The following is a 27,920-nucleotide window of genomic DNA, read 5'->3' as shown; positions in this document are numbered from 1 at the left end:
GTAGTGGCTCTCAATCTTTCCAGACTACTGTACCCCTTTCAGAAGTCTGATTTGTCTTGTGTACTCCAAAGTTTCACCTCACTTCAGAACTATTTGCTTACAAAATCAGACAAAAGTGCCACAGCGCACTATTACTGAAAATTTGCTTGCTTTTTCCTTTTTACAATATAATTATAAATCTATATAAATATTGTACTTACATTTCAGTGCATAGTATATAGCACAGCACAAACAAGTCATTGTATGAAATGTTAGTTTGTACTGACTTCACTAGTGTTTTTTACGTAGCCTGCTGTAAAACTAGGCAAATATCTAGATGAGTTGATGTACCCCCTGGAAGACCTCTGAGTACCCCTGGCTGAGAACCACTGTGCTAGAGGGAACAGATCTGCTGCTCAAGATGTTGCATGTGCTGTGGGGAACTGTGGTGCTCCCACTCAAGACCTCTGGTATCAGCTCTCCATCCATTTTCAGCCAGCTGTGAAACCAAGTGACTGACTAGAACAAGCCACAAGAGGAAAGGCAAGTCTTAATTTAGTCTTAAGTGGCACAAAAGATCTGGTCCAAGAGGTGAATATAGCTGAACCACTTGGTAATAGTGAGCACAATATAATTAAATTTAACATCCCTGTGGTGGGGAAAACACCACAGCAGCCCACCACAGTAAGATTTAATTTCAGAAAGGGGAACTACACAAAAATGAGGAAGTGAGTTAAACAGAAATTAAAAGATACAGCGCCAAAAGTGAAATCCCTGCAAGCAGCATGGAAACTTTTTAAAGACACCATAACAGAGGCTCAACTTAAATGTATACCTCAAATTACAAAACATAGTAAAGAACCAAAAAAATGCCACCGTGGCTAAATGACAAAGTAAAAGAAGCAGGGAGAGGCAAAAAGGCATCCTTTAAAGTGGAAGTTAAATCCTAGTGAGGAAAATAGGAGCATAAACTCTGGCAGGTGAAATGTAAAAATATAATTAGGAAGGCCAAAAAAAGAGTTTGAAAAACAGATAGCCAAAGACTCAAACAGCAAAACAAATTTTAAGTCCATCAGAAGCGGGAAGACTGTTAAACAACTAATGGAGTCACTGGACAAACGGGATGCTAAAGGAGCACTCAAGGAGGATAAGGCCATTGCAGAGAAACGAAATGAATTCTTTGTATTGGTCTTCATGGGCTGAGGATGTGAGGGAGATTCCCAAACCTGAGCCATTCTTTTTTGGTGACAGATCTGAGGAACTGTCCCAGATTGAGGTGGCATTAAGAGGTTTTGGAACAAATTGATAAATTAAACAGCAATAAGTCACCAGGACCAGATGGGATTCACCCAAGAGTTCTGAAGGAACTCAAATGTGAAGTTGCAGAACTACTAACTGTGGTATCAGAGTAACAGCCGTGTTAGTCTGTATTCGCAAAAAGAAAAGGAGTACTTGTGGCACCTTAGAGACTAACCAATTTATTAGAGCATAAGCTTTCGTGAGCTACAGCTCACTTCATCGGATGCATATCGTGGAAACTGCCACGATATGCAGTTTCCACGATATGCATCTGAGGAAGTGAGCTGTAGCTCACGAAAGCTTATGCTCTAATAAATTGGTTAGTCTCTAAGGTGCCACAAGTACTCCTTTTCTAACTGTGGTATATAACCTATCATTTAAATCATACCACATGATTCTGGAGGATAGCTAATGTGATGCCAATTTTTTTAAAAAGGTTCCAGAGGCGATCCTAGCAATTACAGGCCGGTAAGCCTAACTTCAGTACCAGGCAAACTGGTTGAAACAGAATTATGAGAAATATAGATGAACATGATTTGTTGGGGGAAGAGTCAACAAGGTTTTTGTAAAGGGAAATCATGCCTCACTGATCTACCAGAATTCTTTGAGGGGGGGGTCAACAAGCATGTGGACAAGGCGATAGTGTTTATAGTGTACTTAGGATTTTCAGAAAGTCTTTGACAAGGTCCCTCACCAAAGGCTCTTAAGCAAAGTAAGCAGTCACGGGATAAGAGGGAAGGTCCTCTCATGGATCAGTAACTGGATAAAAGATAGGAAACAAAGGGTAGAAATAAATGGTCAGTTTTCAGAATGGAGAGAGGTAAATAGTGGTTTCCTCCAGGAATCTGTACTTGGCCCAGTAGTATTCAATATATTCATAAATGATCTGGAAAAAGGGATAAACAGTGAGGTGGCAAAATTTTCAGATCATACAAAACTACTCAAGATAGTTAAGTCCAAAGCAGACTGTGAAGAGCTACAAAGAGATCTCACAAAACTGGGTGACTGGGCAACAAACTGGCAAATGAAATTCAATGTTGATAAATGCAAAGTAATGCACATATAAAATGATGGGGTCTAAATTAGCTGTTAACACTCAAGATCTTGGAGTCACTGTGGATAGTTCTCTGAAAATATCCACTCAATGTGCAGTGGCAGTCAAAAAAGCTAACAATGTTGGGAATCATTAAGAAAGGGATAAATAAGACAGAAAATATATTGCTCTATATAAATCCATGGTACATCCTGAATACTGTATTCAGATCTGGTTGCCCCATCTCAAAAAAGGTATGTTGGAATTGGAAAAGATACAGAAAAGGGCAACAAAAATGATATGGGGTATGGAACAGCGTCTATAGGAGGAAAGATTAAAAAGAGTGGGACTTTTCAGCTTGGAAAAGAGGAGACTAATGGGGGATATGATTGAGGTCTATAAAATCATGATGGATATGGAGAAAGTAAAGAAGGAAGTGTTATTTACTCATAACACAAGAACTAGGGGTCACCAAATTAAACTAACAAGCAACAGGGTTTAAAACAAACAGAAGGAAGTATTTCTTCACACAACGCAGTCAACCTGTGGAACTCTTTGCCAGAGGATGTTGTGAAGGCCAAGATTATAACAGGGTTCAAAAAAGAACTAGATAAATTCATGGGGGAAGGTCCATCAATGGCTATTAGCCAGGATGGGCAGGGATGCTGTCCCTAGCCTCGTTTGCCAGAAGCTAGGAGTGGACGATAGGGGACGGATCACTTGATGATTGCCTGTTCTGTTCATTCCCTCTGAAGTACCTGGCATTGGCCACTGACAACAGACAGGATACTGGGCTGGATGGACCTTTGTTCTGACCCACTGTGGCCGATCTTCTGTTCGGAGAAAAGGGCACCTAGCAGCTCACCTTCATCAACGGAGGAAGTCAGTGGCAGAGCTGGGACTAGAATGCAGGGCTCCTGAATGCCAACTCAGTGGCACAGGCACTTCACAATGCCGACCGGCTTCTACAACCCAGCACCTCAACAGACCTACCCTGCTCCCAGGAGCTGGTTCTCTCCCCCGGAGCGTTCTAACCCCCATCCCACACCTCCAGCTACTGCCCTGCCAAGGCTGCCACTCCAGCAGATACCCGCTCACCCCTAGCTTGTGGCAGGGGCTGCAGTTTTGCTTTCTGGCGGCTGAGCACACAGGGGGGTGAGGTCGTATCTTTTAGTGGACCAATTCCTGTTAGAGAGAGAAGCATTTGAGCTTACACAGATCTCTTCTTCAGGCCCGCAACTGTTCCTTCAGAGGGACTGAGCAATTGTTCAGCTGCACCATGGCTCATTGTGATGCAAACAGCCTAACCAGCAGACACCCTATTACACTGGTATACACATTCAGCCGCAGTTTGAAAAGCCAGGCTCCTGGGAGACTGGGATCTTCTCTGCATAGAAATCACATGCCCACGTGGGCTCAGACCAAGATCCAGCAGCAGACTGAGGGACCCACTTACTCAGGTTCAAAATGGTCAGGGAAGACTTAGGCCACTCGCTCCTCGGGCCAGCAGCAGTCCTGAGCCAGGGGAGGAAGAACCTTGCTTTCTAGCACCACCTGGTGGCTGTCTAGTGAGCAGCAGGACACTAAGATTGAATCAGACAGGATTTCACCCTACCACCAACTGCCTCCAGGTAGTTAGTTCTTTAAGGACCAGCTATGGGTCGGTTTATTGCACTGGTGCCGGCCACTGTAACCGACTGGATACTGGGCATCCGCCTCTCCAGGCCAATTTCAGTTCTGCAGTAACCCTCTGCACTAGTGACAGATTAAGTCAGGGCTCACCACCCAATAGGGAAGGCACCTCATCCAGCAAGACCAGGAAGCAGCCTGGGTGAGCAGGGGAAATTAGGACAGCCAGAGCAATAGAGATGGACCTGCACCCCAGCTTGCCACACAGTAAGAGCTCATGTAGACATGTCCTAGGGCAGCACTTAAGATGAAGGGCAGAAAACGGGGTGGCTCTGTCACAAGTAAGTTAATTTCCCTGCAGCTTCCCCCCATCACAATCTGCTTCTCTGCAAAAAATCTTTTGACTAAGATTGCTGTGCTGCTCCACAAACCCCAACCCACTCCCATCGCATCGTTCCAAGCTCCTGGTCCTCACCTTCAAGGTGCTGTGCACTTAACTCTGCCTATAGTCGGTACGTTTCCTCCAGCCTCCCAGATACACCCACAACCAGATTCCTTAATGCCTCCCACTAGCTCCCTTCTTCACTATCCTTTGCTGCGATGCACTTTGCTCTGACACTTGCATCTGGCTCTTCGATATCTAATTCCTCAGGGCACAGGCTTCCTCCCCTTGGTTGCCTGGAAAGCACCATGTATGAACATAGTCCCATTTTAACACATTCTCCCCCCTCCCACTGCTGCCTCTTAGTGGAGGCCACAGGAAAGGCAGGAGCTGATTGCAAGGGGCAGGTTTTCTTTACATACAAACCTTTGCAATAGCAGTGAAGGGGACAGTGTTAAGGGAGAAGCTGCATCTGATGAAGTGAGCTGTAGCTCACGAAAGCTTATGCTCAGATAAATTGGTTAGTCTCTAAGGTGCCACAAGTACTCCTTTTCTTTTTGTGAATACAGACTAACACGGCTACTACTCTGAAAACAGTCCTAGGGAAGCACCTTCCCAATCTTTGTTCCCACCACCTCCCAAGATCACTGGGGAAAAGCCCTTCCCAGCACCTGCTGGTGTACAAGGAATTAGTGAATTTGGGGTCCTAGTGATGTCCCCCTCTTACAGGCCACTTACCTTCTGGAGACCTGGAAGAAGAGTAAGAGGATTCAAAGGGACAGCGCATGGTCAGTTTGAAGATTTTATTTAACGGTCATAAAAGGGGAAGCAGATGATGATTCCAAATCTGTTAATCTGGGTCTAAGATTTACAGACAAAATGCACCAAATCAAATTAACAAAAATCTCTCTAAAGGGCAGGGGGAGGAGGAGAGGGAGAGGAAGAGTTGGGGCAGGAAACGTAGCTACAGGAAAACCACACACATTTGGTCCCAGTTCTGGTACAACATCAGTGTTATCAAAGCAACCAGAGAAGATGGCTGCAGAGCTGGAACATGCTTGTCCAGTAGCTAGAGGGTCCTAGAGAGTTCCTGCCCCCCAACTACCAGGCCAGTGTGGGTGTTAGGGATGCCAGGCTGCAGTGCTGTGAGGATGCAAGGGAAAGAGGGACTGCTCTGGGGACATGGAGTCTACTTGTCAAGGCAATAAATACTGACAGGCCAGGCACGAGATTTCAAAGGCAGAACTGATACATAAGGCATTAATTGCTCTTGAATATTTGTCCATTGCAAGCTCTTTGTTCTGACCAAGTTGTGAAAGCAGCTGCAGAACTGAACAGATTTATCCCCCAGTCGAAAACCAAACCAAGAGAAGGGGCAGGAGCTGCCCTGGCATTTCAGTGCTTTACAGCCAAAAATGGCTCCAATGAAATAATTCGGAGGTGACAGCAGCACTCATGACTCCCGGACCCACCACAGTAAAGATGCTGGGGCAGACACAGGAAGGCACCGGGCTGTTGAGATCTACACTAACAGGGCCAACACCTCCATAGCAGAAAGTGGGAGTGTTCCACCAGACAGCTTTCTCTGGACATCCCCAGGGATGGCTCTGCGTGGGCTGGGAGCAGCACAGGATGCCACAAGCTCTTCTCCTCTCAGGCCAGCAGGCTCAGGAGAATGGGCCAGCAGCAAAGCTAGTTGTGACTCGTTTCTAATGAGCCAATTCAATGAGAGTGACTGAGGTGAGAGGGCGGCATGCTAACAAACCTATGGGGTGGGAGCTAACAAGATCAGGGCCCCTTCCTAGAGAATGTATGTTACACACATTAAGGCATCATGGTTACAGGAAATAGCCACAAATGAAGCTGCCAGCCAGTGTTCAAGACACTGGCTGGAGGGGAGGGGCAGGCCACAGACATGATTTTAGCCTACAGAAGGGTTCAGCAGCTGCCTGGCATCACAATTCCTCAGCCCCCAAAATGAGGCACCACCCCATGGGCAGGAGCACTAGGAAAAGCCCCCTTTGTGTGGGAAGCAGCTTGCAGAGTCCCTCTCCTTCAGCACCTGCCTGTGGTTTATTCCAATGAAGAAAGGTCAGATGCAGCAATGGGACAAGACCCTGATCAGGGCCCTGGGGAGGGCAGGAAGCACTCCCACTTCTGTGCATGGTGGAGAGGCCTGGGGACAGATGCCCCTGAGGCAGGCAGCTGGAGGTCAGATGCAGACAGCATGGTTTGGTCAGCTCCATTCAGTGATTCTCTGGGGGGAGGGAAGGGGAAGGGTTACTGAGCTGAGCGCTCTTCTTGTTGACTTAAAAAATGGGAAGGGAAGGTGGGGTTCCAATGTCAGCACTTTGGTACAGGGTGGGATTTCTACTGTAGCCACTGCCTGGCTAACTCTTTCTCTGGGGATTGGCCTGTGGAAGGGCTACTCCTTCCACTCCTTCTTGATGGTCAGGTTCCACTCCCAGGACAGATGGTCAGTCTTATCATCATCTGTGAATTTGGATTTGATGTTGTAGCTGCCCCGGGCCAGTATACCCTTGGGGGCTTCCTCCATGGGGGTCAGGAACTCATACTCCTCTGCTCGGGGCCCATAGCTCCCAACCATGTAGTCAGTCTTGTCAACTGGAAGGAGACAGGGGTGGGGTGGAAAAGAATGAGCCGCCAGAGCTGGTGCTGAGGCTGAAGAGCATGAACAGATTCTAGCCCCTCCCGACTGCCATGCCATCTCCCCACAGAAGGCACACGGCTGGGCTCAGAGCTAGGAAATTCAGCTACTCGATGCTAGCTCTGAGCCCCTTCCACATGGGGACGGACACCTGCCCACCCCATGCTGCAGGCCAAGCAACAGGAGGGGAAGAAGCTGCTGTTCATTCAGCACTAAGTTTTGCTTCACTCAAGGCCGATCAGCTCAAATGCAGCCGGAGCCACTGACATCAGGCAGGCCCTTGTACTGCTGCAGAGCCTGAAGGAGGTTTCCCACCCCCAGTGCTGAGCCAAAGGTGCACATGAGGAGGCCTTCTAGAGCAGTGGTTCTCAACCAGGGGGGGCCCACGAACCCTTTCAGGGGGGCTGCGGAGCCCCATGGCTGAAACTCTGTGCTCTGAGCCCCTGCACACAGCCCCTAGTTTCCCCGTCCCTGCACCCTGAGCGGTGTTCAGACTTTTGAACTGATTCCCCTCCTTTGAGTTATATTTTTTGGTTGCGTTCCCCAACAGCCCAGACAGGCTAGGTGGCCTCCTGAGTGAGTCATGGGGTGGAGGTGGCACTTCCTCCCTGGACCCTGCTGTGCAGAGCTGGCTCGAGCCCTGCCAGGCCTTGCACTCACCTCCCAAATAGAAATAAAAACTATGCCTATGCCCAAGGGCCCCCCCCCCCAAGCCTGGAGCCCCATGCTCCCCTGCACTCCCCACCAGGGCCTGGTGTTTTTGTAGCACGTTGAAGGGGGCCTCAGCAAGGAAAAGGTTGAGACCCTCTGCTCTGAAGTAAAGAGTCTCCTCCCACCATGCCAGAGCCAGCTGGAGAGTGGGGTGGCACATGCATCTCACTGTAGTTGGGCTGGCTGGGAGACCCCCCTTGCAAAGCAACGTCTGGAACAATGGAAGCACTTACTTTTCACTCCTTTCCTGAACGTGTGCTGAATGTACTTCAGCCCCGACACGATCTCCTTGTTCACCTGCAGAGATAAACAAGACCTCACAGCAGAGCCCTCATATCCAGGGCAGGGCATGGGCCTGTCTCCCAATGCATTCCTTGGGATTGGTGACCTCCCTCTTTTGGGATGTCTGGTTGCTGTATGCCTGGAGTATACAGACAGGCTTGGGCCAGTGACTCCTCAAAAGTTCTTACCCGGAAGGAGATTTTTATCCGATACTCCACAGCCTCCTTCAGCACAAACGACTGCTTCTTGTAGCTTTCCAGATCCCCTACAGAGAAGGGAGAAGTTTGCTCAGACTCCCTAGGGACTGTGCTGTGGGATGCATTTGGGGTGGGCCCTGTACCAGAGACTGGAGCTATTGGAATATAAAGTGCGAGGCTGCAGGCAGGGGAAGTGTCCCTTCCTATGTGTCGGGTCCTCCCTCGCCCCAGCTCCTGCATTAACTCCTTTGGTTTCCACAGAAGAGTGCACAAAGCCCAGTGCGGCAAGAGAGTCCCAACAAGGAAGAGAAATGTGATTTACTCATGGGTGTCCCTGTTTAGAGACCTCGCCACCTCGCACCCACCCATGCTGGAAGCTACCACCATTTCTAAGTTAGTCCATGCAAGCCCTAAGGAATCCATCTATCCACACCAGAGGATATGGCTCAATTTCAGAATGACTAGCTCTCTTAAGGAGACTCAACACCAAGCTCCTCTTCCCAGAATCAGCAGGAAGAAACGTGATCCTCAAATGGAGTACCTGGAGACCTTGCTTGACTAAAAATCAGGTATCCTAGTGGGACCTCTGGGCTCATTATCAGGATTCCAGCCTCATGCCACTAGAGGAGGCTGGTGCAACATTCCTCATGGATTAGAACCCAGAGAAGCCTTTCATTCAACCGCTTATTTTGGGGCAGTATTTTTAAAAAAGTTCTGGCAACAGTAACTTGTTTGTGGAGCCATTTGGAATACTTCATTTGGCGTAGGGCTCAGTCCTGCCCCCCCATGGCCTGAGCTGAGTTTGGTGGGAGGAATGAGGAGTTATGGCAGGATTAGGTCTGTGGGTTTCCTATCTTTAGAAAAGCAGTGAGCCAGCGCTTGCCAAGTGGCTCCTGGGCTCCTCCAGCTGCTGGCATCTAAGTGCACAACCAACAGGAGTCCAAAGGCACTGTGCTGGGGCCCTTCACACTGCAGTTCAGGTACAGGAAGCAGAGAGGCTGCAGTACTGACCACCAGGCTGGAAGCCCTAAACTCACAGGAGCCTGGCCCCCTGCAAGTTATGTTTGGAAATACAGGTCACTTCCACCTCTGGGCTCCAGGCCAGAATGGACAGTGGCCCTAGCCTGGCCCCCACCAGGGCTCCTGACTGTCTGCACTGAGCTAGCCAAGGCCTGTCCCCCTCAGAAGGCAGAACGCAGTGCCCATCTCCTGCTTACCTGTCAGGTCCAGGTCCAGAGGCCCAGGGGCAGTGGCACAGACCAGTGTCAGTTTGGTCACGACCACGTTAGGAGTGCTGGGGTCTAAGACGAAGAAGAGGCTGTTAGACAAGTCCTAAAAGTGCTAATGACATCCCCACCCCAAGGCCCAGCCCATCTACATCCTGCTCTCTCCCTTCACTCAGTTCCTGGAAACGCAAAGGAGCACATAAGAACTAGAAAGAATGGGCCTGCCTGGAGCAGAGATCCAGGGTTCCCCTTGTTTTATACTCAGGGCAGAAAGAAGTCTCAGAATCTTCCATTCAGAAGGAACATCCCAGAAGATATCGACTCTCAAGCTTTATTCAAAGGACCAATGACTGACTTGAGCTAGCCAGGTAAAGACTGGCAGACCAGACAGCTAGCAGCGCTCATATTGGAGGGTTACTCCCAACTGATCATTTGCATCCTCGAGTTAAAGCTGGGCTTTCAGCAGCATGTATGAAGAGATCTGGGAGGAGGGTAGGAGAGTTCTTAGTGTCTGCCTGAAGCAGTTAAAGGTGTAGAGAAGGGGTCTTGGCTATTGTAGCTGTTTAATGTCTGCACAGATAGAACCACATGCTCCGAGATGACACCAGGACTCACCAGTAGCTACGTTCACAGAACCCAGCAGAGCCTCCTTGTATTTGCGCAGGCTCTCATCATCCTTGTCCAGCTCCTGGATCTCTTGGATGCTTTTCTGGGCAGGTGGTTTGTAGTTGACAGAGTGTTCATCTTCCTCGTTCTCTGCTGCAATCTGGGCCAGCTGCTCTGCGGTCGGCTCCTGCTCTGCCATCTTTACACACGTGAGTTACACCTAGGAGGGGAGAATGGGAAATGGAATCAGTGGCCTGATGCAGCTGTTTCCCGCACTGCTGAGAAGTCCTGCAGGGCTCCTCAATAGATACCTCATTCCTTCCTTGGCCACAGCAGGGTTCCCCACAAATAGTTGGCCAGTAACTCCAGCTTTCGGAGGGGTCAGTTCAATGCACCCTTGTTCCCAAAAGCCTTTGGGAGGTCTTGGTGTTCTGGGAATGTCCTACCCTACCCCCTGAGACAACTACCTAGTTCTCTACAGTGTGTGCCCTCTTACAAGTGCCCGAGTCAGAGTCTGGCAAGCAGGTGCAGAATCTTTGGTTAACCCTTGGACTCCCAACTGCACCAGGGGGTGGGGAGACTTCAATCTCTGCATTTTGTTTGTCAAATTGCCAGGACAAAAGATAACTTTTCGAGAAGTGTGATTAGATAAACCCTTTGCACACAAGAACAGCAGAGTGGAGAAACCCAAAGAGTAGATCTGGGGCCTTTGTTACAGTCTGCTTCCCTACAGCACTCAAGTCTATCTAAGAAGAGATGTTCGCTCCATTGTTGGCCCAAGTCCCAGAGGCCTCAGCAATGATCAACAGGCCTGTAGCTCAAAATGCAACTGGATCAGTCTGTTTTAAAAGGGGCACTGTCTGTCCCCAAATTGCTGGGAAAAGGCACCTGCCTTGGCTGATCTCACACTCAGTCCTTTCCAAAGGTCTGAGCCAAGGCAAGGCCAATGAAAAGCAGCAGCTATCTGATTAATAGCATTTGTACTAACTTAGCTCAGTGGTGCAAGTCTCCAGCCACTTTCTGAACAGGCAATAGGTAGTGGTGTGTGGAGTAGCCATCGTTAAGGGTGAAGCTCCATTCCCATTATAAAAGCCATTCTCCACTCCTACCCTACAAGCCCCGTCTCAAGCCTCACAGGCCACATCATCCAAGGCAAGGTTTTCCCTCAGAAAAATATCAGAAGAGTTTAAAGTCAATGGTGAAGACTTTGAAAACCCATGACTGTTTGCAGTTGGGGAGCCCACTACAGGGAAGCTTCAAACACTCCAGAAGTATCACCCTTTACAAACAAGCAATGAAGGGATCCAGCCATTTCCCCAGCCTTTAGCCGGGTCTACACTTAGATCGGACTCGCTATTCAGGCTGTGAAAAATGCTGTTCCCTGTGCAGTGTGATTAAGATCAACCTCACCCTCAGCGTAGACTCAGCCAGGCCAGCCTAGCCACCACCTCTTGGAGAGGCTGGTTAAATATATCAATGGAAAAACCCCTTCTGTCAATATTACAGGACAACTGCAGCATCATAGCTGTACTGCGGTGGTGTAGACATACCCTAAATCCTTCATTACTCCCATTCACCATTTTGCCTCCTAAAATTTTGCATATATAGATGCAGAGGTCAAAACAGATAAGACAATTATAAAATCCTGTTCATTATTCAAGGGAGCCATTCCAATATACTGCATCACGTATACTACAAAAATACAAAAATACTCCATACTCAATACAGTTAAATACAAACTTGTAAGGACCATATACACCTACCACACCTCTACACAGATACCCAATGGTTGGTGCTTGAAGCTAGACAAATTCAGGTGAGAAACAAAGCACAATTTAACAGTGAAGGAATTAGCCACTGGGAAAACTCAGCTAGAGATGAAGAGGATTCTTACTCATTCGAAGTCTTAAAATCAGTATTTTATTTTATTTTTTGAAAGATATGCTATAGCTCAAACAAATTCTGGGCTTTATGCAGACGTTACTGGGTGAGATTTTCTGGCCTATGTCAGGCTAGATCATAACGGTCCCTTCAGATCTTAAAAATCTATGAACCTTCTAATCAGCACGTTTCATAACCAAAGATCAATTATTTCATTTCTACTCCCCCAATAGATCAGCCTAAGGAAAAAGTTCCCAGAACTCAGACATGACACACACCCTGGGATTATATATCAATTAGTTTCTTCTACTACACATCTTATACATGCGAGTGACAACAGCATATATTGCATTCTAGAAAGAGATACGTCAAGGTCAGGTATAGAGTGAGTCAGATGGAGAGTGGGGACCTGGCTGGACCCGTTCATTTCCAGACTCCTTTGGGAGGAGGTTTTAGTAAAGGAATCATAGAATATCAGGGTTGGAAGGGACCTCAGGAGGTCATCTAGTTCAACCCCCTGCTCAAAAGCAGGACCAATGGAAGCGTGTGGGGGTGCTAGATGGACTCCAGTGAAACATTCAACCAGGACTTTTATGCAAGTCTTGTTTGGGAATAAGACTGAGGGACCAGTTCTGCTCCATTTTGTGATGTTCTCCACAAACTCTCTGATATATGAGAGAAACAGCCCTAGCAGGACCATCAAAATAGACAAGAGAAAGTTCTAGCTGCCAGGGCTCTTGGGTCCAAGTATGGCTGTTCACGTAGCCTGCAAATCAACCAAAGAGACTACAAACCCAAGCATGGCACAAGCACAGAATCTCCACCTGGGAAGAGAGCTGTGCATTTCTGATGAGCTGGCCAAAGCTCCCAGGAACTAGCTTTTTGGGCTGGCAGTTTCAGTGTGCTCTCAGTCAGCACATTAGGGTGCTCACGCAACACATACAGACTTGAGGTAGAGATTTTCTGCCTACTCTGGCTAGCCACAGGAAAGCATGAATCAAGCATGGAGCAGCTTCCTCTATTGAGGATGGAGTTGCTTTTCTAGCATCTTGACAGGGTGGCTGTGATGCATTTGGTATTGAGAAAAGCTTCAGGATCACATCACAAGGCAAGGAGAGAACAGCAAAAGCATTCAGGATTATTCTTACACAGGTTTTCTAACCCAGGGATGGATGGGAAGCAGGCGGCTCTTGGGGATGAACAAGAAAACTTTCCATGGCCAGTCTGCACTTGATATTCCACAACTGGCAGCACTGACCCAGCTGCTGGGCAGATGCTTCTGCTGCCACTGCACCACTGTAGAGGGCCTCTTCAGACTAGATGACCTACTGTCCCTTCTGGCCTTAATCTATGAATTCAGTGGGAAGATATCTTATCTCTGGTATATCACATTTCACCTGTTACCCCAGTACTGAGCCCAATAATATGTTTGGCTGATGCATCTTTTAGAAAGGCATCCATCTAAATCTGGATTTGAAGACCAGAGATGAAATCCACCATTTCCACTGGTTAACCTTCCAATAGTTAATCAACCTCATTGTTAAAAAACTGCCTTATTTCTAGTTTGTCTGGCTTCAGTTTCCAGCAATCGATTCTTGTTCTGCCTTTCTCTGCTAGACTAAAGAGACCTTTAGTAGCTGGTATTTTCTCTCCATCAAGATATTTACACACCACACCTTTCTGGATAAACTAAGCAGACTGGTCTCACTCCAAGGCATTTTCTCCACCCCTTATATTTTTTGTGGCTTCTTTCTGCACCCTCTCCAGGTTTTCAAAAAATGTTGACTCCAGAATCGTACACACTACAATCAGTTTGAGGTAAAAACCACCTCCTCATTCCGACTCACTACTCCTGATTTCATAGAATCATAGAATCATAGAATATCAGGGTTGGAAGGGACCCCAGAAGGTCATCTAGTCCAACCCCCTGCTCAAAGCAGGACCAATTCCCAGTTAAATCATCCCAGCCAGGGCTTTGTCAAGCCTGACCTTAAAAACCTCTAAGGAAGGAGATTCTACCACCTCCCTAGGTAACGCATTCCAGTGTTTCACCACCCTCTTAGTGAAAAAGTTTTTCCTAATATCCAATCTAAACCTCCCCCACTGCAACTTGAGACCATTACTCCTCGTTCTGTCATCTGCTACCATTGAGAACAGTCTAGAGCCATCCTCTTTGGAACCCCCTTTCAGGTAGTTGAAAGCAGCTATCAAATCCCCCCTCATTCTTCTCTTCTGCAGGCTAAACAATCCCAGCTCCCTCAGCCTCTCCTCATAACTCATGTGTTCCAGTCCCCTAATCATTTTTGTTGCCCTTCGCTGGACTCTCTCCAATTTATCCACATCCTTCTTGAAGTGTGGGGCCCAAAACTGGACACAGTACTCCAGATGAGGCCTCACCAATGTCGAATAGAGGGGAACGATCACGTCCCTCGATCTGCTCGCTATGCCCCTACTTATACATCCCAAAATGCCATTGGCCTTCTTGGCAACAAGGGCACACTGCTGACTCATATCCAGCTTCTCGTCCACTGTCACCCCTAGGTCCTTTTCCGCAGAACTGCTGCCTAGCCATTCGGTCCCTAGTCTGTAGCTGTGCATTGGGTTCTTACGTCCTAAGTGCAGGACCCTGCACTTATCCTTATTGAACCTCATCAGATTCCTTTTGGCCCAATCTTCCAATTGGTCTAGGTCCTTCTGTATCCTATCCCTCCCCTCCAGCGTATCTACCACTCCTCCCAGTTTAGTATCATCCGCAAATTTGCTGAGAGTGCAATCCACACCATCCTCCAGATCATTTATGAAGATATTGAATAAAACCGGCCCCAGGACCGACCCTTGGGGCACTCCACTTGATACCGGCTGCCAACTAGACATGGAGCCATTGATCACTACCCGTTGAGCCCGACAATCTAGCCAGCTTTCTACCCACCTTATAGTGCATTCATCCAGCCCATACTTCCTTAACTTGGTGACAAGAATACTATGGGAGACCGTGTCAAAAGCTTTGCTAAAGTCAAGAAACAATACATCCACTGCTTTCCCTTCATCCACAGAACCAGTAATCTCATCATAAAAGGTGATTAGATTAGTCAGGCATGACCTTCCCTTGGTGAATCCATGCTGGCTGTTCCTGATCACTTTCCTCTCATGCAAGTGCTTCAGGATTGATTCTTTGAGGACCTGCTCCATGATTTTTCCAGGAACTGAGGTGAGGCTGACTGGCCTGTAGTTCCCAGGATCTTCCTTCTTCCCTTTTTTAAAGATTGGCACTACATTAGCCTTTTTCCAGTCATCCGGGACTTCCCCGGTTCGCCACGAGTTTTCAAAGATAATGGCCAGTGGCTCTGCAATCACAGCCGCCAATTTCTTCAGCACTCTCGGATGCAACTCGTCCGGCCCCATGGACTTGTGCACGTCCAGCTTTTCTAAATAGTCCCTAACCGCCTCTATCTCCACAGAGGGCTGGCCATCTCTTCCCCATTTTGTGATGCCCAGCGCAGCAGTCTGGGAGCTGACCTTGTTAGTGAAAACAGAGGCAAAAAAAGCATTGAGTACATTAGCTTTTTCCACATCCTCTGTCACTAGGTTGCCTCCCTCATTCAGTAAGGGGCCCACACATTCCTTGGCTTTCTTCTTGTTGCCAACATACCTGAAGAAACCCTTGTTACTCTTGACATCTCTGGCTAGCTGCAGCTCCAGGTGCGATTTGGCCCTCCTGATAACATTCCTACATGCCCGAGCAATATTTTTATACTCTTCCCTGGTCATATGTCCAACCTTCCACTTCTTGTAAGCTTCTTTTTTATGTTTAAGATCCGCTAGGATTTCACCATTAAGCCAAGTTGGTCGCCTGCCATATTTACTATTCTTTCGACTCATCGGGATGGTTTGTCCCTGTAACCTCAACAGGGATTCCTTGAAATACAGCCAGCTCTCCTGGACTCCTTTCCCCTTCAAGTTAGTCCCCCAGGGGATCCTGGCCATCCGTTCCCTGAGGGAGTCGAAGTCTGCTTTCCTGAAGTCCAGGGTCCGTATCCTGCTGCTTACCTTTGTTCCCTGCGTCAGGATCCTGAACTCAACCAACTCATGGTCACTGCCTCCCAGATTCCCATCCACTTTTGCTTCCCCCACTAATTCTACCCGGTTTGTGAGCAGCAGGTCAAGAAAAGCACCCCCCCTAGTTGGCTCCTCTAGCACTTGCGCCAGGAAATTGTCCCCTACGCTTTCCAAAAACTTCCTGGATTGTCTATGCACCGCTGTATTGCTCTCCCAGCAGATATCAGGAAAATTAAAGTCACCCATGAGAATCAGGGCATGCGATCTAGTAGCTTCCGTGAGCTGCCGGAAGAAAGCCTCATCCACCTCATCCCCCTGGTCCGGTGGTCTATAGCAGACTCCCACCACTACATCACTCTTGTTGCACACACTTCTAAACTTAATCCAGAGACACTCAGGTTTTTCTGCAGTTTCGTACCGGAGCTCTGAGCAGTCATACTGCTCCCTTACATACAGTGCTACTCCCCCACCTTTTCTGCCCTGCCTGTCCTTCCTGAACAGTTTATAACCATCCATGACAGTACTCCAGTCATACGAGTTATCCCACCAAGTCTCTGTTATTCCGATCACGTCATAGTTCCTTGACATCACCAGGACCTCCAGTTCTCCCTGCTTGTTTCCAAGGCTTTGTGCATTTGTATATAAGCACTTGAGATAACCTGTTGATCGCCCCTCATTGCCAGTATGAGGCAGGAGCCCTCCCCTCACAGACATTGCTGCCTGTGCTTCCTCCCAGTATCCCGCTTTCCCACTTACCTCAGGGCTTTGGTCTCCTTCCCCCGGTGAACCTAGTTTAAAGCCCTCCTCACTAGGTTAGCCAGCCTGCTGGCAAAGATGCTCTTCCCTCTCTTCGTAAGATGGAGCCCGTCTCTACCCAGCACTCCTCCTTCATGGAACACCATCCCATGGTCAAAGAAACCAAAGCCTTCTCTCCGACACCATCTGCGTAGCCATTCGTTGACTTCCACGATTCGACGCTCCCTACCTAGGCCTTTTCCTTCCACGGGGAGGATGGACGAGAACACCACTTGCGCCTCCAACTCCTTTATTCTTCTTCCTAGAGCCACATTTAGACAACCCAGGGTTACATTAGCTCTTTGCTGCAGCATGACCCTGGGAACTTGTCCACTCTGACCCCTAAATTCTTTTCAGAGTCAGTGCTTTCCAAGATATAGTACCGAATTTTACAGGTATGACCTACATTTTTTGTTCTAGATGTCGCACCTTTTATTTGGTGCATCAATGAGCTTTCTTTGAAGGGGCCCAGCTTATCAAGTGATCCAGATCAGTGGCTCTCAATCTTTCAGACTACTGTACCCCTTTCACGAGTCCGATTTGTCTTATGTACCCCCAAGTTTCACCTCACTTAAAAACTACTTGCTTACAAAATCAGTCAAAAATACAAAAGTGTCGTAGCCCACTACTACTGAAAAATTGCTTCCTTCTTCATTTTTACCATAGAATTATAAATCAGTTGGAACATAAATATTGTACTTACATTTCAGCGTATAATATATAGAGCAGTATAAACAACTCATTGTATGAAATTGTAGCGTGCGCTGACTTCACTAGGGCTTTTTATGTAGCCTGTTGTAAAACAAGGCAACTGTCTAGATGAGTTTAGTACCCCCTGGAAGACCTGTGCGTACCCCCGGTTGAGAACCACAGATCTAAATCACTCTGTAGGACTGCCCTTTCCCCATTTACCACTCCATCACAAGTTTTTATCAGCATCCGATGAAGTGAGCTGTAGCTCACGAAAGCTTATGCTCAAATAAATTGGTTAGTCTCTAAAATGCCACAAGTCCTCCTTTTCTTCTTACTGCAGAGGGAGAGTCTCCTGTTTTTCCTTGGTGGATGATGCAGCCATTTGCTCCCAAACTCCAAATATTCCCCTCATACCAGAGGAAGGGAAGCCTCCACTTTGAGTTGTCATAATTAATCACTAATTAAACCTCAAGTCAGAGTAAAAGGAGCCAAGCTATCCAAAGGCAGAACTTGAATCCAGAAGTGAACTCCCCTGCGGACACTTGTTAAAGAGGGCCAGTTAGAGTGCCTTTCTAAGGCCATTCACTACCTGCACTCAGGCCAGTGCTGGACGCTGGAAAGTTGTCATAAGTTCAACACAAAACACAGCAGGCCAGCACAGTGCTAGAATGCAGCTCCACCCAGTCCTCCACTCAGCTCCGGAAGCTGGCTTGGCTCTGCACGGGTGTGTCCACAGGCTTCGGACACTACTGAAGAGCTGCTGCTGCCATCACCACGACCAGCTGCAATCTTGCATTGGTCAGAGCAGGAAATCAGTTCAACAGGCCTCTGTCTGCACCCAAGCATGGGGCTGTGTCCCATTTGCTCACCCCCCAACAAAGCAGCTGGGGTGTCTTGTGTTTTCCCCTCCCCTAGCAGCACCTAGTCTCCATCAGCACCATCTTCCCAAGCATTAGGCCCATTGGCATGGATGGACGGGGACACCAGAGCGCCTGGACGAACCTGGATACTTTAAGGACCATTGCAGTCCTCCATTAGCCACACAGGAACCAGCCCTTTCCCTTCCTCTCACACTGATAAACTAGAGAATTTTGAAGGCCATGAAAAGCTGCTACAGACAACAGGTGGGAAAAGCAAACCCCCGCCCGTCAGTCACCTGGGAGGTCAGGGCTGTTACACCCAGCAGCTCAGGATAGGGCTCATCTCTCCTCAGAAGAAATGGACTATGCTAAAAAGCACAAGCCTGAGGTCACAATTCCTCAGCTGCTTCTTCAGGAAAGGCACCAAGCCAGAAAGGAAGGAGACTTCCGGGCACACAAAGCTTTTCCCAAGGCCCTTGACCTCTTCCTTTGGGTTGCAGGGAGAAGCCATTTACCACAGTTCAGGGTTAGTAGGATAGAGGGGGCCTTAGGGTAACTGGCACTTTGCTGTTCATTTCTGGGTGAGATTGCTAGGCAAACCAAAAACAAGGCATCAATTGTAACTGAACTTCCCAGAGACACCCTATGGCCTATGCTCACAAGTCCCATACCATCAGGCGCACAGGCCTAACATCTTCAGCAGGCATAGGACCTCCTGCAGAAGAGGCAGCGGGTCCCTTCCCCCATCCCCCCAATTCCTTCTTCTAAGGACTAGAGCTCCATTTAACCAATAAAATGACTAACGTCCTGATGTGATAACTGATAGTGTGCGACAGATCAAAGGTCAAACCTCAGGCATTACTGCAGGGAAACTCCCTTCTCAGGCACCTTCAGATCCTAGCTGCTTAGGAAATGCTCACTATTAGAACCTTCTGTCCTACAGCTGGTGTAATGCACCTACAACGTGACCGTTGCCTTACATGGACTGTCATTTTCTTCCTGGTCTGAGAATCCTTTCCATACTCCTGGTCACTGCCATTGTCCTGAACACCGGATTCCCTCCCGCCAGCCTAGCATCTCATCTCTGATCACCTTCCTTCGGACTCTCCCAAGTTGCAATTTTCAACTGCAAGTTCAAACCAGGCACATATTTAACTACAGACAGATCACCATTTACCATGATGTCACCTAACAAGAGTCTACAGTACTGAAGAACCTCAAGCCAGTTCTGGCAGGACCTTCCAGGGTCTCTCACCAAACTTGATCTGTAACAGAGCTAAAGAGCCTCCAAGCTCCTGAGAGATTCCGATTATCTAGAACAGGGTAGCACGTGCCTGTTGCTGGCTAAAGCCACTTCTGAGTGGGAAGAGAACTCCTAGACTCTACTACTTCTGGAAGAGTCAGGCTCTAGACTGTCTTGCTCCAAGAAATGATGCAGTTGCAGAAGACTTCAGATGCACCTCATGCTAACCAGAACTTTGGAGATCACAAAAGATGAACCAATGCTTGTGAGAAACTGGAGCAGGCCGAATCACTCTTCTAGCAGATGTCAGAGGGTAGCCGTGTTAGTCTGTATCAGCAAAACCAATGAGGAGTCCTTGTGGCACCTCAGAGACTAACACATTTATTTGGGCATAAGCTTTCCTGATGAAGGGGGTTCTAGTCCACAAAAGCTTATGCCCAAATAAATGTGCTAGTCTCTAAGGTGCCAGCTAGTTTTTTCTTCCTAGCAGAGGGAACTCTTACTGTCTTTATCCCTCTATCCAAGAGCCCTGCTGTTTCAAAACTTACAAACTGTTAGTTCCTCCAGGGTTAAGCAGGCAGGACATGAGCACTAGAAAGAGACCCAGGCTCCTAAGAAACTGCAACCTGGCTACAGTTACAGCCTGATTAATGATGTGGCAACCAAGGAGCTAGCAGTATTGCAAGGGAGGACATCAGTCCCTGCTACCCAAGAACTTTGCTGGTGAGAAGACATGCCACAATTTCTGCCTTTTACATGAACAATTCCCAGAACAGAGACCTCTACAGAGCAGACCTCTACACGCTCTACATTAGAAGTTCTGTGGCCCCATCCCTGCTCAAAGCCCTTAGACACTACTGTAATACAAATAAGTAATAACAGAGTTTTACAGAAGGTTCCTTCAAGCGAGATACAATTCTGGTTGGCCTGTGTTATTGGTAAATGTGTTATGCCCAGTGAGGAAGACTGCGGGTCAGAAATGAGTTTGGGCTCATCACCATGGTAACCCATGGTGGCAGCAACATGGATGGGTGCGTCACCTGGCAAAGAGTAACTAAGGACTCACTAATCACACCAGCAGGTAGATTGACAGGACATTTCACATGAATTGCTCCCAAGACCATACCCACAAGTATTCAGAAGAAAGAGAAAGTTAGAGCCTGATCATCCCATAGGGAAAGCCCCTCTTATGCCCTGGCACAAAGTTACTGTAGAATTCCAACTGTCAGGATTCCCGCCTTATCTGGGGGGCTTTGAATCCACCCACTGCCCAGTCATCAGGAATAATGAAAGGACTCCACAAGTGCCCTCCATCCTCTCATGCACGCTGCAGTTTGGATCCAAGTGTCCAAGAAGCTTCTGACTGCCAGAAGTTGGACTGGACGACAGGGTTTGGATCACTCAAATTGCCTTTTTCTCTTTAGTCCCAGATGCTTCAGAGGGAGTAGCCACTGTTGGAAGACAGGATACTAAGCTAGACGGACCACTGGTCTGACCCAATATGACCATTCTTATGATCTCTTTGCAGATGACCCAGTTTGGGTCTGCAGTAAGTACAATCGATAATGCTCAACAAGTGGGGAGCGGTCAGTCAGTCACGTCAAAACCGTTAACACTCAATGGCAGAGGACTCCAATTAGCTGTGCTCCCCGTTAAGAGCTCTTGTAGTCCTGTACTGAGCAGAGGTAACAGTCTGAATTCTGAGCATGCTGCAGTCTGGTTAGTGACACCAGTTAATGCACAAGCTTTTCATCATGAGCCACAGCTGCACATATTGACAAGAATAAAAGCAAAAAGTTTGGAGAGTCTTTGCTTATTTCCCTACTGGAAACATTACAATGCCACCCCACAGTGTGGTACAACTGATGATGATGGAGTCTCATGTCGACATAAGGGGATTCTACAAACCCTATAAGTGAATGATCTACGCAAGGTCAAACCAATGAAAAACCCACAAAGCTGGTTACACGTGGAACAGACAAGACTGTCCATGACCATTGCAGCCGCTTTTATATTTGCTGTGCGCTGTTCACATTTTTCACATAAAATGTTAACACACCTTGCATCAAATGGTTAACAGCAACATGACAAATCTGCTACCGCCTTGCTCTGTCATGGGCTGTTGCCTCCCAACTGATGGGGTCAACCTGATACGCTTTCAAGTCCGACTTTATTGGGTCTTTACACTGTTTGTACTGGCCACCATGAGAACAGATGCCTTGCATTATTTGACCATAAAACATGGTCTTGGATACTCATGAGTTGGCCATACAAGTGAGATTCCCAAACCAAAGCAGCTAAGTTTCAATGAGCATGCTTTGAATGCCTGACATTCAAAAAATGATGAAGGATTTTGATAATGGGAATTTTGTCACACCAGTCGGCCCTGCAAATGGAACAAATGCGGCACACATGGGACTGATCAAGTTTCCTAAGGTAGTAGCAACATGTTGCCAATATCTCACAACCATGTAAACCTGTCGCAAGTGCGACTGCCCAATAGGCAGCTTACTGCTTATTTTGATGCCCCTATTGTTCCATAGGTGGTACAACTAGTACAGGGCTAGAATAACTGGGGTGCTAAATATTAGGACTGAGGTGCACTGCAAGAACTCTGGGAAACATAGGACTGACACAGAAGAGCATTCTGGACTATAATTGTAGTTTAGGCCAGAATATACGTGCTTCAGGTTGCTGGGTTGTGTGGGAGCCACAAGGCTGTATTAGTAGGGTGTGCTGCAGGTGAAGCTTGAGAAACAGCAACAGAACTGTGTAGGGAATGCTTACACTGCACTTCCTATACTATGCTAAGCTGAGCTCAGCACTACTGCAGTTTCATATACTTAGTTTAAAAAAAGGGAAGCTGCCATTTTCAGAGCTGTTAGGAAAGAGGCTGGGAAACTGTGGAAGAGATCATAGAATATCAGGGTTGGAAGGGACCTCAGGAGGTCATCTAGTCCAACCCCCTGCTCAAAGCAGGACCAATCCCCAATTAAATCATCCCAGCCAGGCTTTGTCAAGCCTGACTTTGTCAAAGCCAGGCTTTGTCAAGCCTGACCTTAAAAACTTCTAAGGATGGAGATTCCACCACCTCCCTCGGTAACACATTCCAGTGTTTCACCACCCTCCTAGTGAAAAAGTTTTTCCTAATATCCAACCTAAACCTCCCCCACTGCAACTTGAGACCATTACTCCTCGTTCTGTCATCTGCTACCACTGAGAACAGTCTAGAGCCATCCTCTTTGGAACCTCCTTTCAGGTAGTTGAAAGCAGCTATCAAATCCCCCCTCATTCTTCTTTTCCGCAGACTAAACAATCCCAGTTCCCTCAGCCTCTCCTCATAAGTCACGTGTTCCAGTCCCCTGATCATTATTGTTGCCCTTCACTGGACTCTTTCCAATTTCTCCACATCCTTCTTGTAGCGTGGGGCCCAAAACTGGACACAGTACTCCAGATGAAGCCTCACCAATGTCGAATAGAGGGGAATGATCACGTCCCTCGATCTGCTGGCAATGCCCCTACTTATACATCCCAAAATGCCATTGGCCTTCTTGGCAACAACGGCACACTGTTGACTCATATCCAGTTTCTCGTCCACTGTCACCCCTAGGTCCTTTTCTGCAGAACTGCTGCCTAGCCATTCGGTCCCTAGTCTGTAGTGGTGCATGGAATTCTTCCGTCCTAAGTGCAGGACTCTGCACTTGTCCTTATTGAACCTCATCAGATTAGAGGATTGGGCCAAAAGAAATCTGTCTAGGGCCCTCTCTATCCTATCCCTACCCTCCAGCATATCTACCTCTCCTCCTAGTTTAGTGTCATCTGCAAACTTGCAGAGGGTGCAATCCACACCATCCTCCAGATCATGTATGAAGATATTGAACAAAACCGGGCCCAGGACCGACCCTTGGGGCACGCCACTTGATACTGGCTGCCAACTAGACATGGAGCCATTGACCACTACCCGTTGAGCCCGACAATCTAGCCAACTTTCTATCCAACTTATAGTCCATTCATCCAGCCCATAATTCTTTAACTTGCTGGCAAGAATACTGTGGGAAACCGTGTCAAAAGCCTTGCTGAAGTCAGGGAACAACACATCCACTGCTTTCCCCTCATCCACAGAGCCAGTTATCTCATCATAGAAGGCAATTAGTTTAGTCAGGCATGCCTTGCCCTTTGTGAATCCATGCTGACTGTTCCTGATCACTTTCCTCTCCTCTAAGTGCTTTAGAATTGATTCCTTGAGGACTTGCTCCATGATTTTTCTAGGGACTGAGGTGAGGCTGACTGGCCTGTAGTTCCCAGGATTCTCCTTCTTCCCTTTTTTAAAAGATGGGCACTACATTAGCCTTTTTCCAGTCGTCCGGGACTTCCCCCGATCACCCTCTCCTTCCCCCCACCTCCAACTTCTGATGGGGCTTTCACACAGTGGAAGCAGGTACATCAGGTACCTTAACAATCAAACCGCATACTCTTCATGCATACCAACTTTGAAATGCACTGTGTCTAGAACTGCAGAAGAAACAGCGGGACTTACTTTAACCATTCTAACAAGGCAGGAAGGCAACACAGGGAAACCACTTCCGGATTCCCCATCACCAGAGCAATCCAAAAGCAAGCAGTGAAAATACCCCATTTGAGAGAGGCTAGGAGAGCACTTTGCTGGTTGGGAAATACAAGGATATGAACATTCATTGCACTTATTAAACGATACTCAGAAAAGCAGGTTGCCACTCAGATTCAACTCTGAACTTAAGAGCAGCAGCACACAGCAGTAATGAGCCATCATAAAGCTGTTTCCCATATACAAATGCTCTGAGTCTAACACCTCAGCAGTCCAGAGACTTCCTCCCACTGAAGTCTAGCAACAACTTTTAATTTGCTCCTCCCACATCATTGCACCAGTTTTTAAAAGACTCCACCATCAGGACTCTAAGGACTGCGCTGTGAAGTGGGTGAAATTCACACTCATGTTGTGCAGCCTCTCTCCACTCCAGGTACTAAAGATAAGCTACAACGGAAGAACACCTAGTTAGTGTCCTTTACAAAGTTTACAGTACATAAAAACCCTGAAAAAAGTTCTGCAGTTCTTATATTAAGAATTCTGTTTGATATTCTCACTGAATAGTCTGGATGACTGCAAAACTACATATGCCCTAAAAACAAACCTGATTAAGCAAGAAGGGAAATGGTTTTCCCTTTATTCTTAAACGGTATTTAATCCACAGCTAAGAAACAGCTGGAAGAAGAGATTAATCAACAAGCCAACTCCTTCAAGGAAGGCTTTTGGATGCACCCACTTCATGACTCGGGGCTGTCAAAGAGATTTCCAGCAAAACAGCCAAGACGACTTTAGATTCCTGTTTTTTCAGGACAGCCAAGAAGGTGTTTTTGAGACAGCGCAAGCCCAGGCGCCCCTCCCCTCCCGCTCCCTTGAACGCTAGCCAGGACGCCAGCGAGAAGAGATCCAGAGACCAGGAAGTGCCCTCTGTTCCCGACCTCCAGCGCACAGGCGCCGTTTCCGCGGCTGCTCGCCGCCCCGCCCGCGCCTGGCTGTGGCCGCGATCCCGAAGGAGCCGGTGACGGGAGCGGCTCCGGGGCCTGCTGCCAGCGGGCCCGACACGCTGCCGGGCCCCCGCCGCGCGCGCACGCACAGGCGGCCCCGCGGGCCTCGCACCCCGCGCGCCTCGCACCCCGCGCGCGGCAGGCCGAGCACGTGCCACCGCCGGCCCCTGAGGGCGCGAGGCGCGGTACCAGCGCGGCGGAGGGGACCGTGCGCCAGGCCCCAGGGGACTCCGGCCCGGGCCCGACGAAGGGCCCCCCCCGCCGCCGCCGCCGCCGCGCCCCCGCCGCCCCGGAGACCGAGAAGGGCCGCAGCTCGGGCCCGCCCCGCGCATCCCAGCCCCTCCCTACCCGGCCCGTTCGCCTCCTCGCGCTGCTGTGACAACGCTACCCAGACCCGCCCAGCCGCCTCCGCGCGCGCCCCCGCACTTCCGGGCCGTTGCCGTCACTTCCGGTTTTAAGAGGACGGAGCCCAGGGCCTCACTTCCGAGCAGGCCCCGCCGCGCTGATTGGCCGGAGGAGAGCGTGAGGGGCGCGCGACCGACAATAGAAATGATAGAGTTCGGCCGCTGGAGAGAGCGTCTCCTGAGGCTCCGTTACCCTCCTGGCTTGGGAGCGGGGGACTTCCGGCCTCTTAATTGTTAGCGGAAGCCCTGGGGCTGACGGGCGGGACCGGAAGCACCGAAGCTGGACTTGAGCCCCTGCGCTCTGACGTCACGGCGGCGGGCAGCGGGGCGGGAGCGTGGCTCGCGCTGGGGCGGGAGCTGAGCCGCGCCGCGCGCGGGGCCTGGGCTCCGTCCAGCCTCGTGCCAGCTGCGCGGGGCCGGAGCCGGAGCGCAGCGGCCTGGGGTTCCCTCAGCGCCGCCCTCCCCGGCGCTCGGCGGCCCGCCCGGGTCCGTTTTCAGCTGCCGCCTTTCCCCTTCCGGAGGGAAGCGAGTTAACGCCCCCGCTTCGCGTTCGCTGCGTTTCCCGAGCCCTGCCAGCAAGAGCCGGGGAGCGGCGCCGCCGAGAGGCAGCTCGCCCGGCCTCCCCGCTGCCCCGGCGGGGGAAGGGAAGCCCGGGGCCCGGGAGGAGCGCACAGGGGGTGGCCCCCGCTCGCGTGGGGGATCCGCGGGGCGTGAAGAGGCTTCCCAGAGTCCCCTGGAGCGGGTGGAAGGGGATCCCAAAGCCCCTTTTCTGAGTAGGCAGCAGGGGTCCGTGGTCGCCTGTGCCGGAACAGGGGAGCTCCGGAATACCGTTGTCCCGTGCTGGAAACCTCAGGAGGCTCTGCTCAGTGGGGTGTTCCGCCTTTGCCAGCATTATCTGCCTGTGGGGATGCACTGAGCCGCTCCCTTTGTCGGAGGGAGTGTCTGTCCCATGCAGTGAGCCTGGCCAGTTCCCACTGCCCCATCCTTGTCTCAGGTGTCTTAAATGCAGACTTACCCAGGCTCTTACCCAGGCTTTAGCCCTACTTCCCTTACACAACCCTTACAGCTGGTCTTATATGCGCTTTGAACCTGGGCTTGCTTACCTGGCCGGGTAAGGTAAGGTATAGGTACCCAGCTCCATGAAGATCTACCTCATGTGGAAGTTAATCTAGAGTCACTGTTGCTCATCCCAGGTCCCCATGATGATATCCTACCTTTGTGCTAGTTGTCCTGCAGCATGCTGTGTCTATGGGGAATCCACAACAATATAGCAAGCATCAGCTGTCTCCACTCCATCATCCAATATCCATGACGCACCACTACTTTCCACAGCTCGGAAACCCCTGATAAAATGCCCTCCAGTGTGCCCCATAGCCTCTACCCACATCCTGCCCCAACCGGGAACAGCTTGTGCTGCATACATCCCTTGCCACCAGCTGGAACAGACAACTGAAGAGCATGCCGAGCTGGAAGTGCCACCATTAAATATGCTGGTAGGCTAAGAACACTTCTGCACAGAGGCCCAAGAGACAGGCCCAAGTTCTCCCACAATACATTGCAAAACAATTCCTAGAGCGGGTCCACTGACACTAAGTACCCTGCAATGCACTTACAGAAATCCTAGTGCCAAATCCAGCTAACTGAAGTACCAGTATGGATGCAGCTGCACTGGTAGGAGTTGTGCAATTCTGCAGTGTGGATGCTCAGAGGCAGGCTTGGCAAACCTGGGTGCCCATGCCTGAGTACAGATTTAATAATTTTATTAAGATGATGTTGAAATAAAAAGAAAACAGTACAGAGTTTAAGCATAGAAGTTTCTAGTTATCAGGGAAGGTACAGATTATCAAGGGGTGCAAAATTCAGTTTAGGAACAGGTGGCATAAGGAATACATAATCTGCAATCTCCCCAATTGGGGGTAAAAGTTTAACAGCTCAAAGTACAGACATTGAGATATGGGGGTATGTTGTTCATATAATGGCTATGTTCAGGTGTGGAGTATAATGAGCGCATACAATGATGAGGATGGATTTACCCTCATTTGGTGAGATTTAATGTTCAGTGAATTTATGTTTCCAGTTCATATGGTCCAATGGAAAAAGTCTCTCGGTCCCTTTCTCATAGTTGATGCACGATGTCATACCGGCTCTCACCTGGTACTGTCGGTGGCCGGTGACGTGTTTGATGTAGATGTCCCTGGACCACTATTTGGGGTAGGGAATCTTGATCTCATGCCTATGGCACACACTCAACTTTTCCATGCTGAAAACTGTCTACTTAACTCTCATTGCTTATTTTAGCTGTGGAGTACATGAACAATAGTGATACCGCTTCCCATACCTGACTCCCCCCACCAATGATGCAGAAGTTCTCATCTCTAGCCTCACCAGTCTAGAAAAGTCCTCATATTTTG

The 27,920-nt window shown here is 48.9% G+C and overlaps 1 protein-coding gene across 7 annotated transcripts; it reads right to left on the bottom strand.

Moving 5' to 3' along the window:
* Window positions 1-5,111: 5,111 nt before the first annotated feature.
* ARHGDIA (Rho GDP dissociation inhibitor alpha) lies at window positions 5,112-25,836 on the bottom strand. Of its 7 annotated transcripts, none has more exons than XM_073311286.1 (6): window positions 25,703-25,836; window positions 10,022-10,232; window positions 9,398-9,481; window positions 8,172-8,248; window positions 7,935-7,998; window positions 5,112-6,947 (listed from the first exon to the last, which is right to left on the bottom strand). In XM_073311286.1, the coding sequence occupies exons 2-6, from the start codon at window positions 10,209-10,211 to the stop codon at window positions 6,748-6,750; spliced, it is 615 nt and encodes a 204-aa protein (XP_073167387.1). In that variant the 5' UTR covers window positions 10,212-10,232; window positions 25,703-25,836; the 3' UTR covers window positions 5,112-6,747. The 7 variants fall into 7 exon arrangements, with proteins under 7 accessions (XP_073167387.1, XP_073167390.1, XP_073167383.1 ...); XM_073311289.1 differs by lacking the exon at window positions 25,703-25,836 and adding an exon at window positions 25,587-25,659; XM_073311282.1 differs by lacking the exon at window positions 25,703-25,836 and adding an exon at window positions 25,454-25,541.
* Window positions 25,837-27,920: the final 2,084 nt, after the last annotated feature.

This window comes from Lepidochelys kempii, chromosome 14, assembly GCF_965140265.1.
Source record: "Lepidochelys kempii isolate rLepKem1 chromosome 14, rLepKem1.hap2, whole genome shotgun sequence".
NCBI classification, from domain to species: Eukaryota; Metazoa; Chordata; order Testudines; family Cheloniidae; genus Lepidochelys; species Lepidochelys kempii.
Note: the sequence above shows the minus strand (reverse complement) of the source record. Positions and strands in the feature narration are given on the sequence as shown.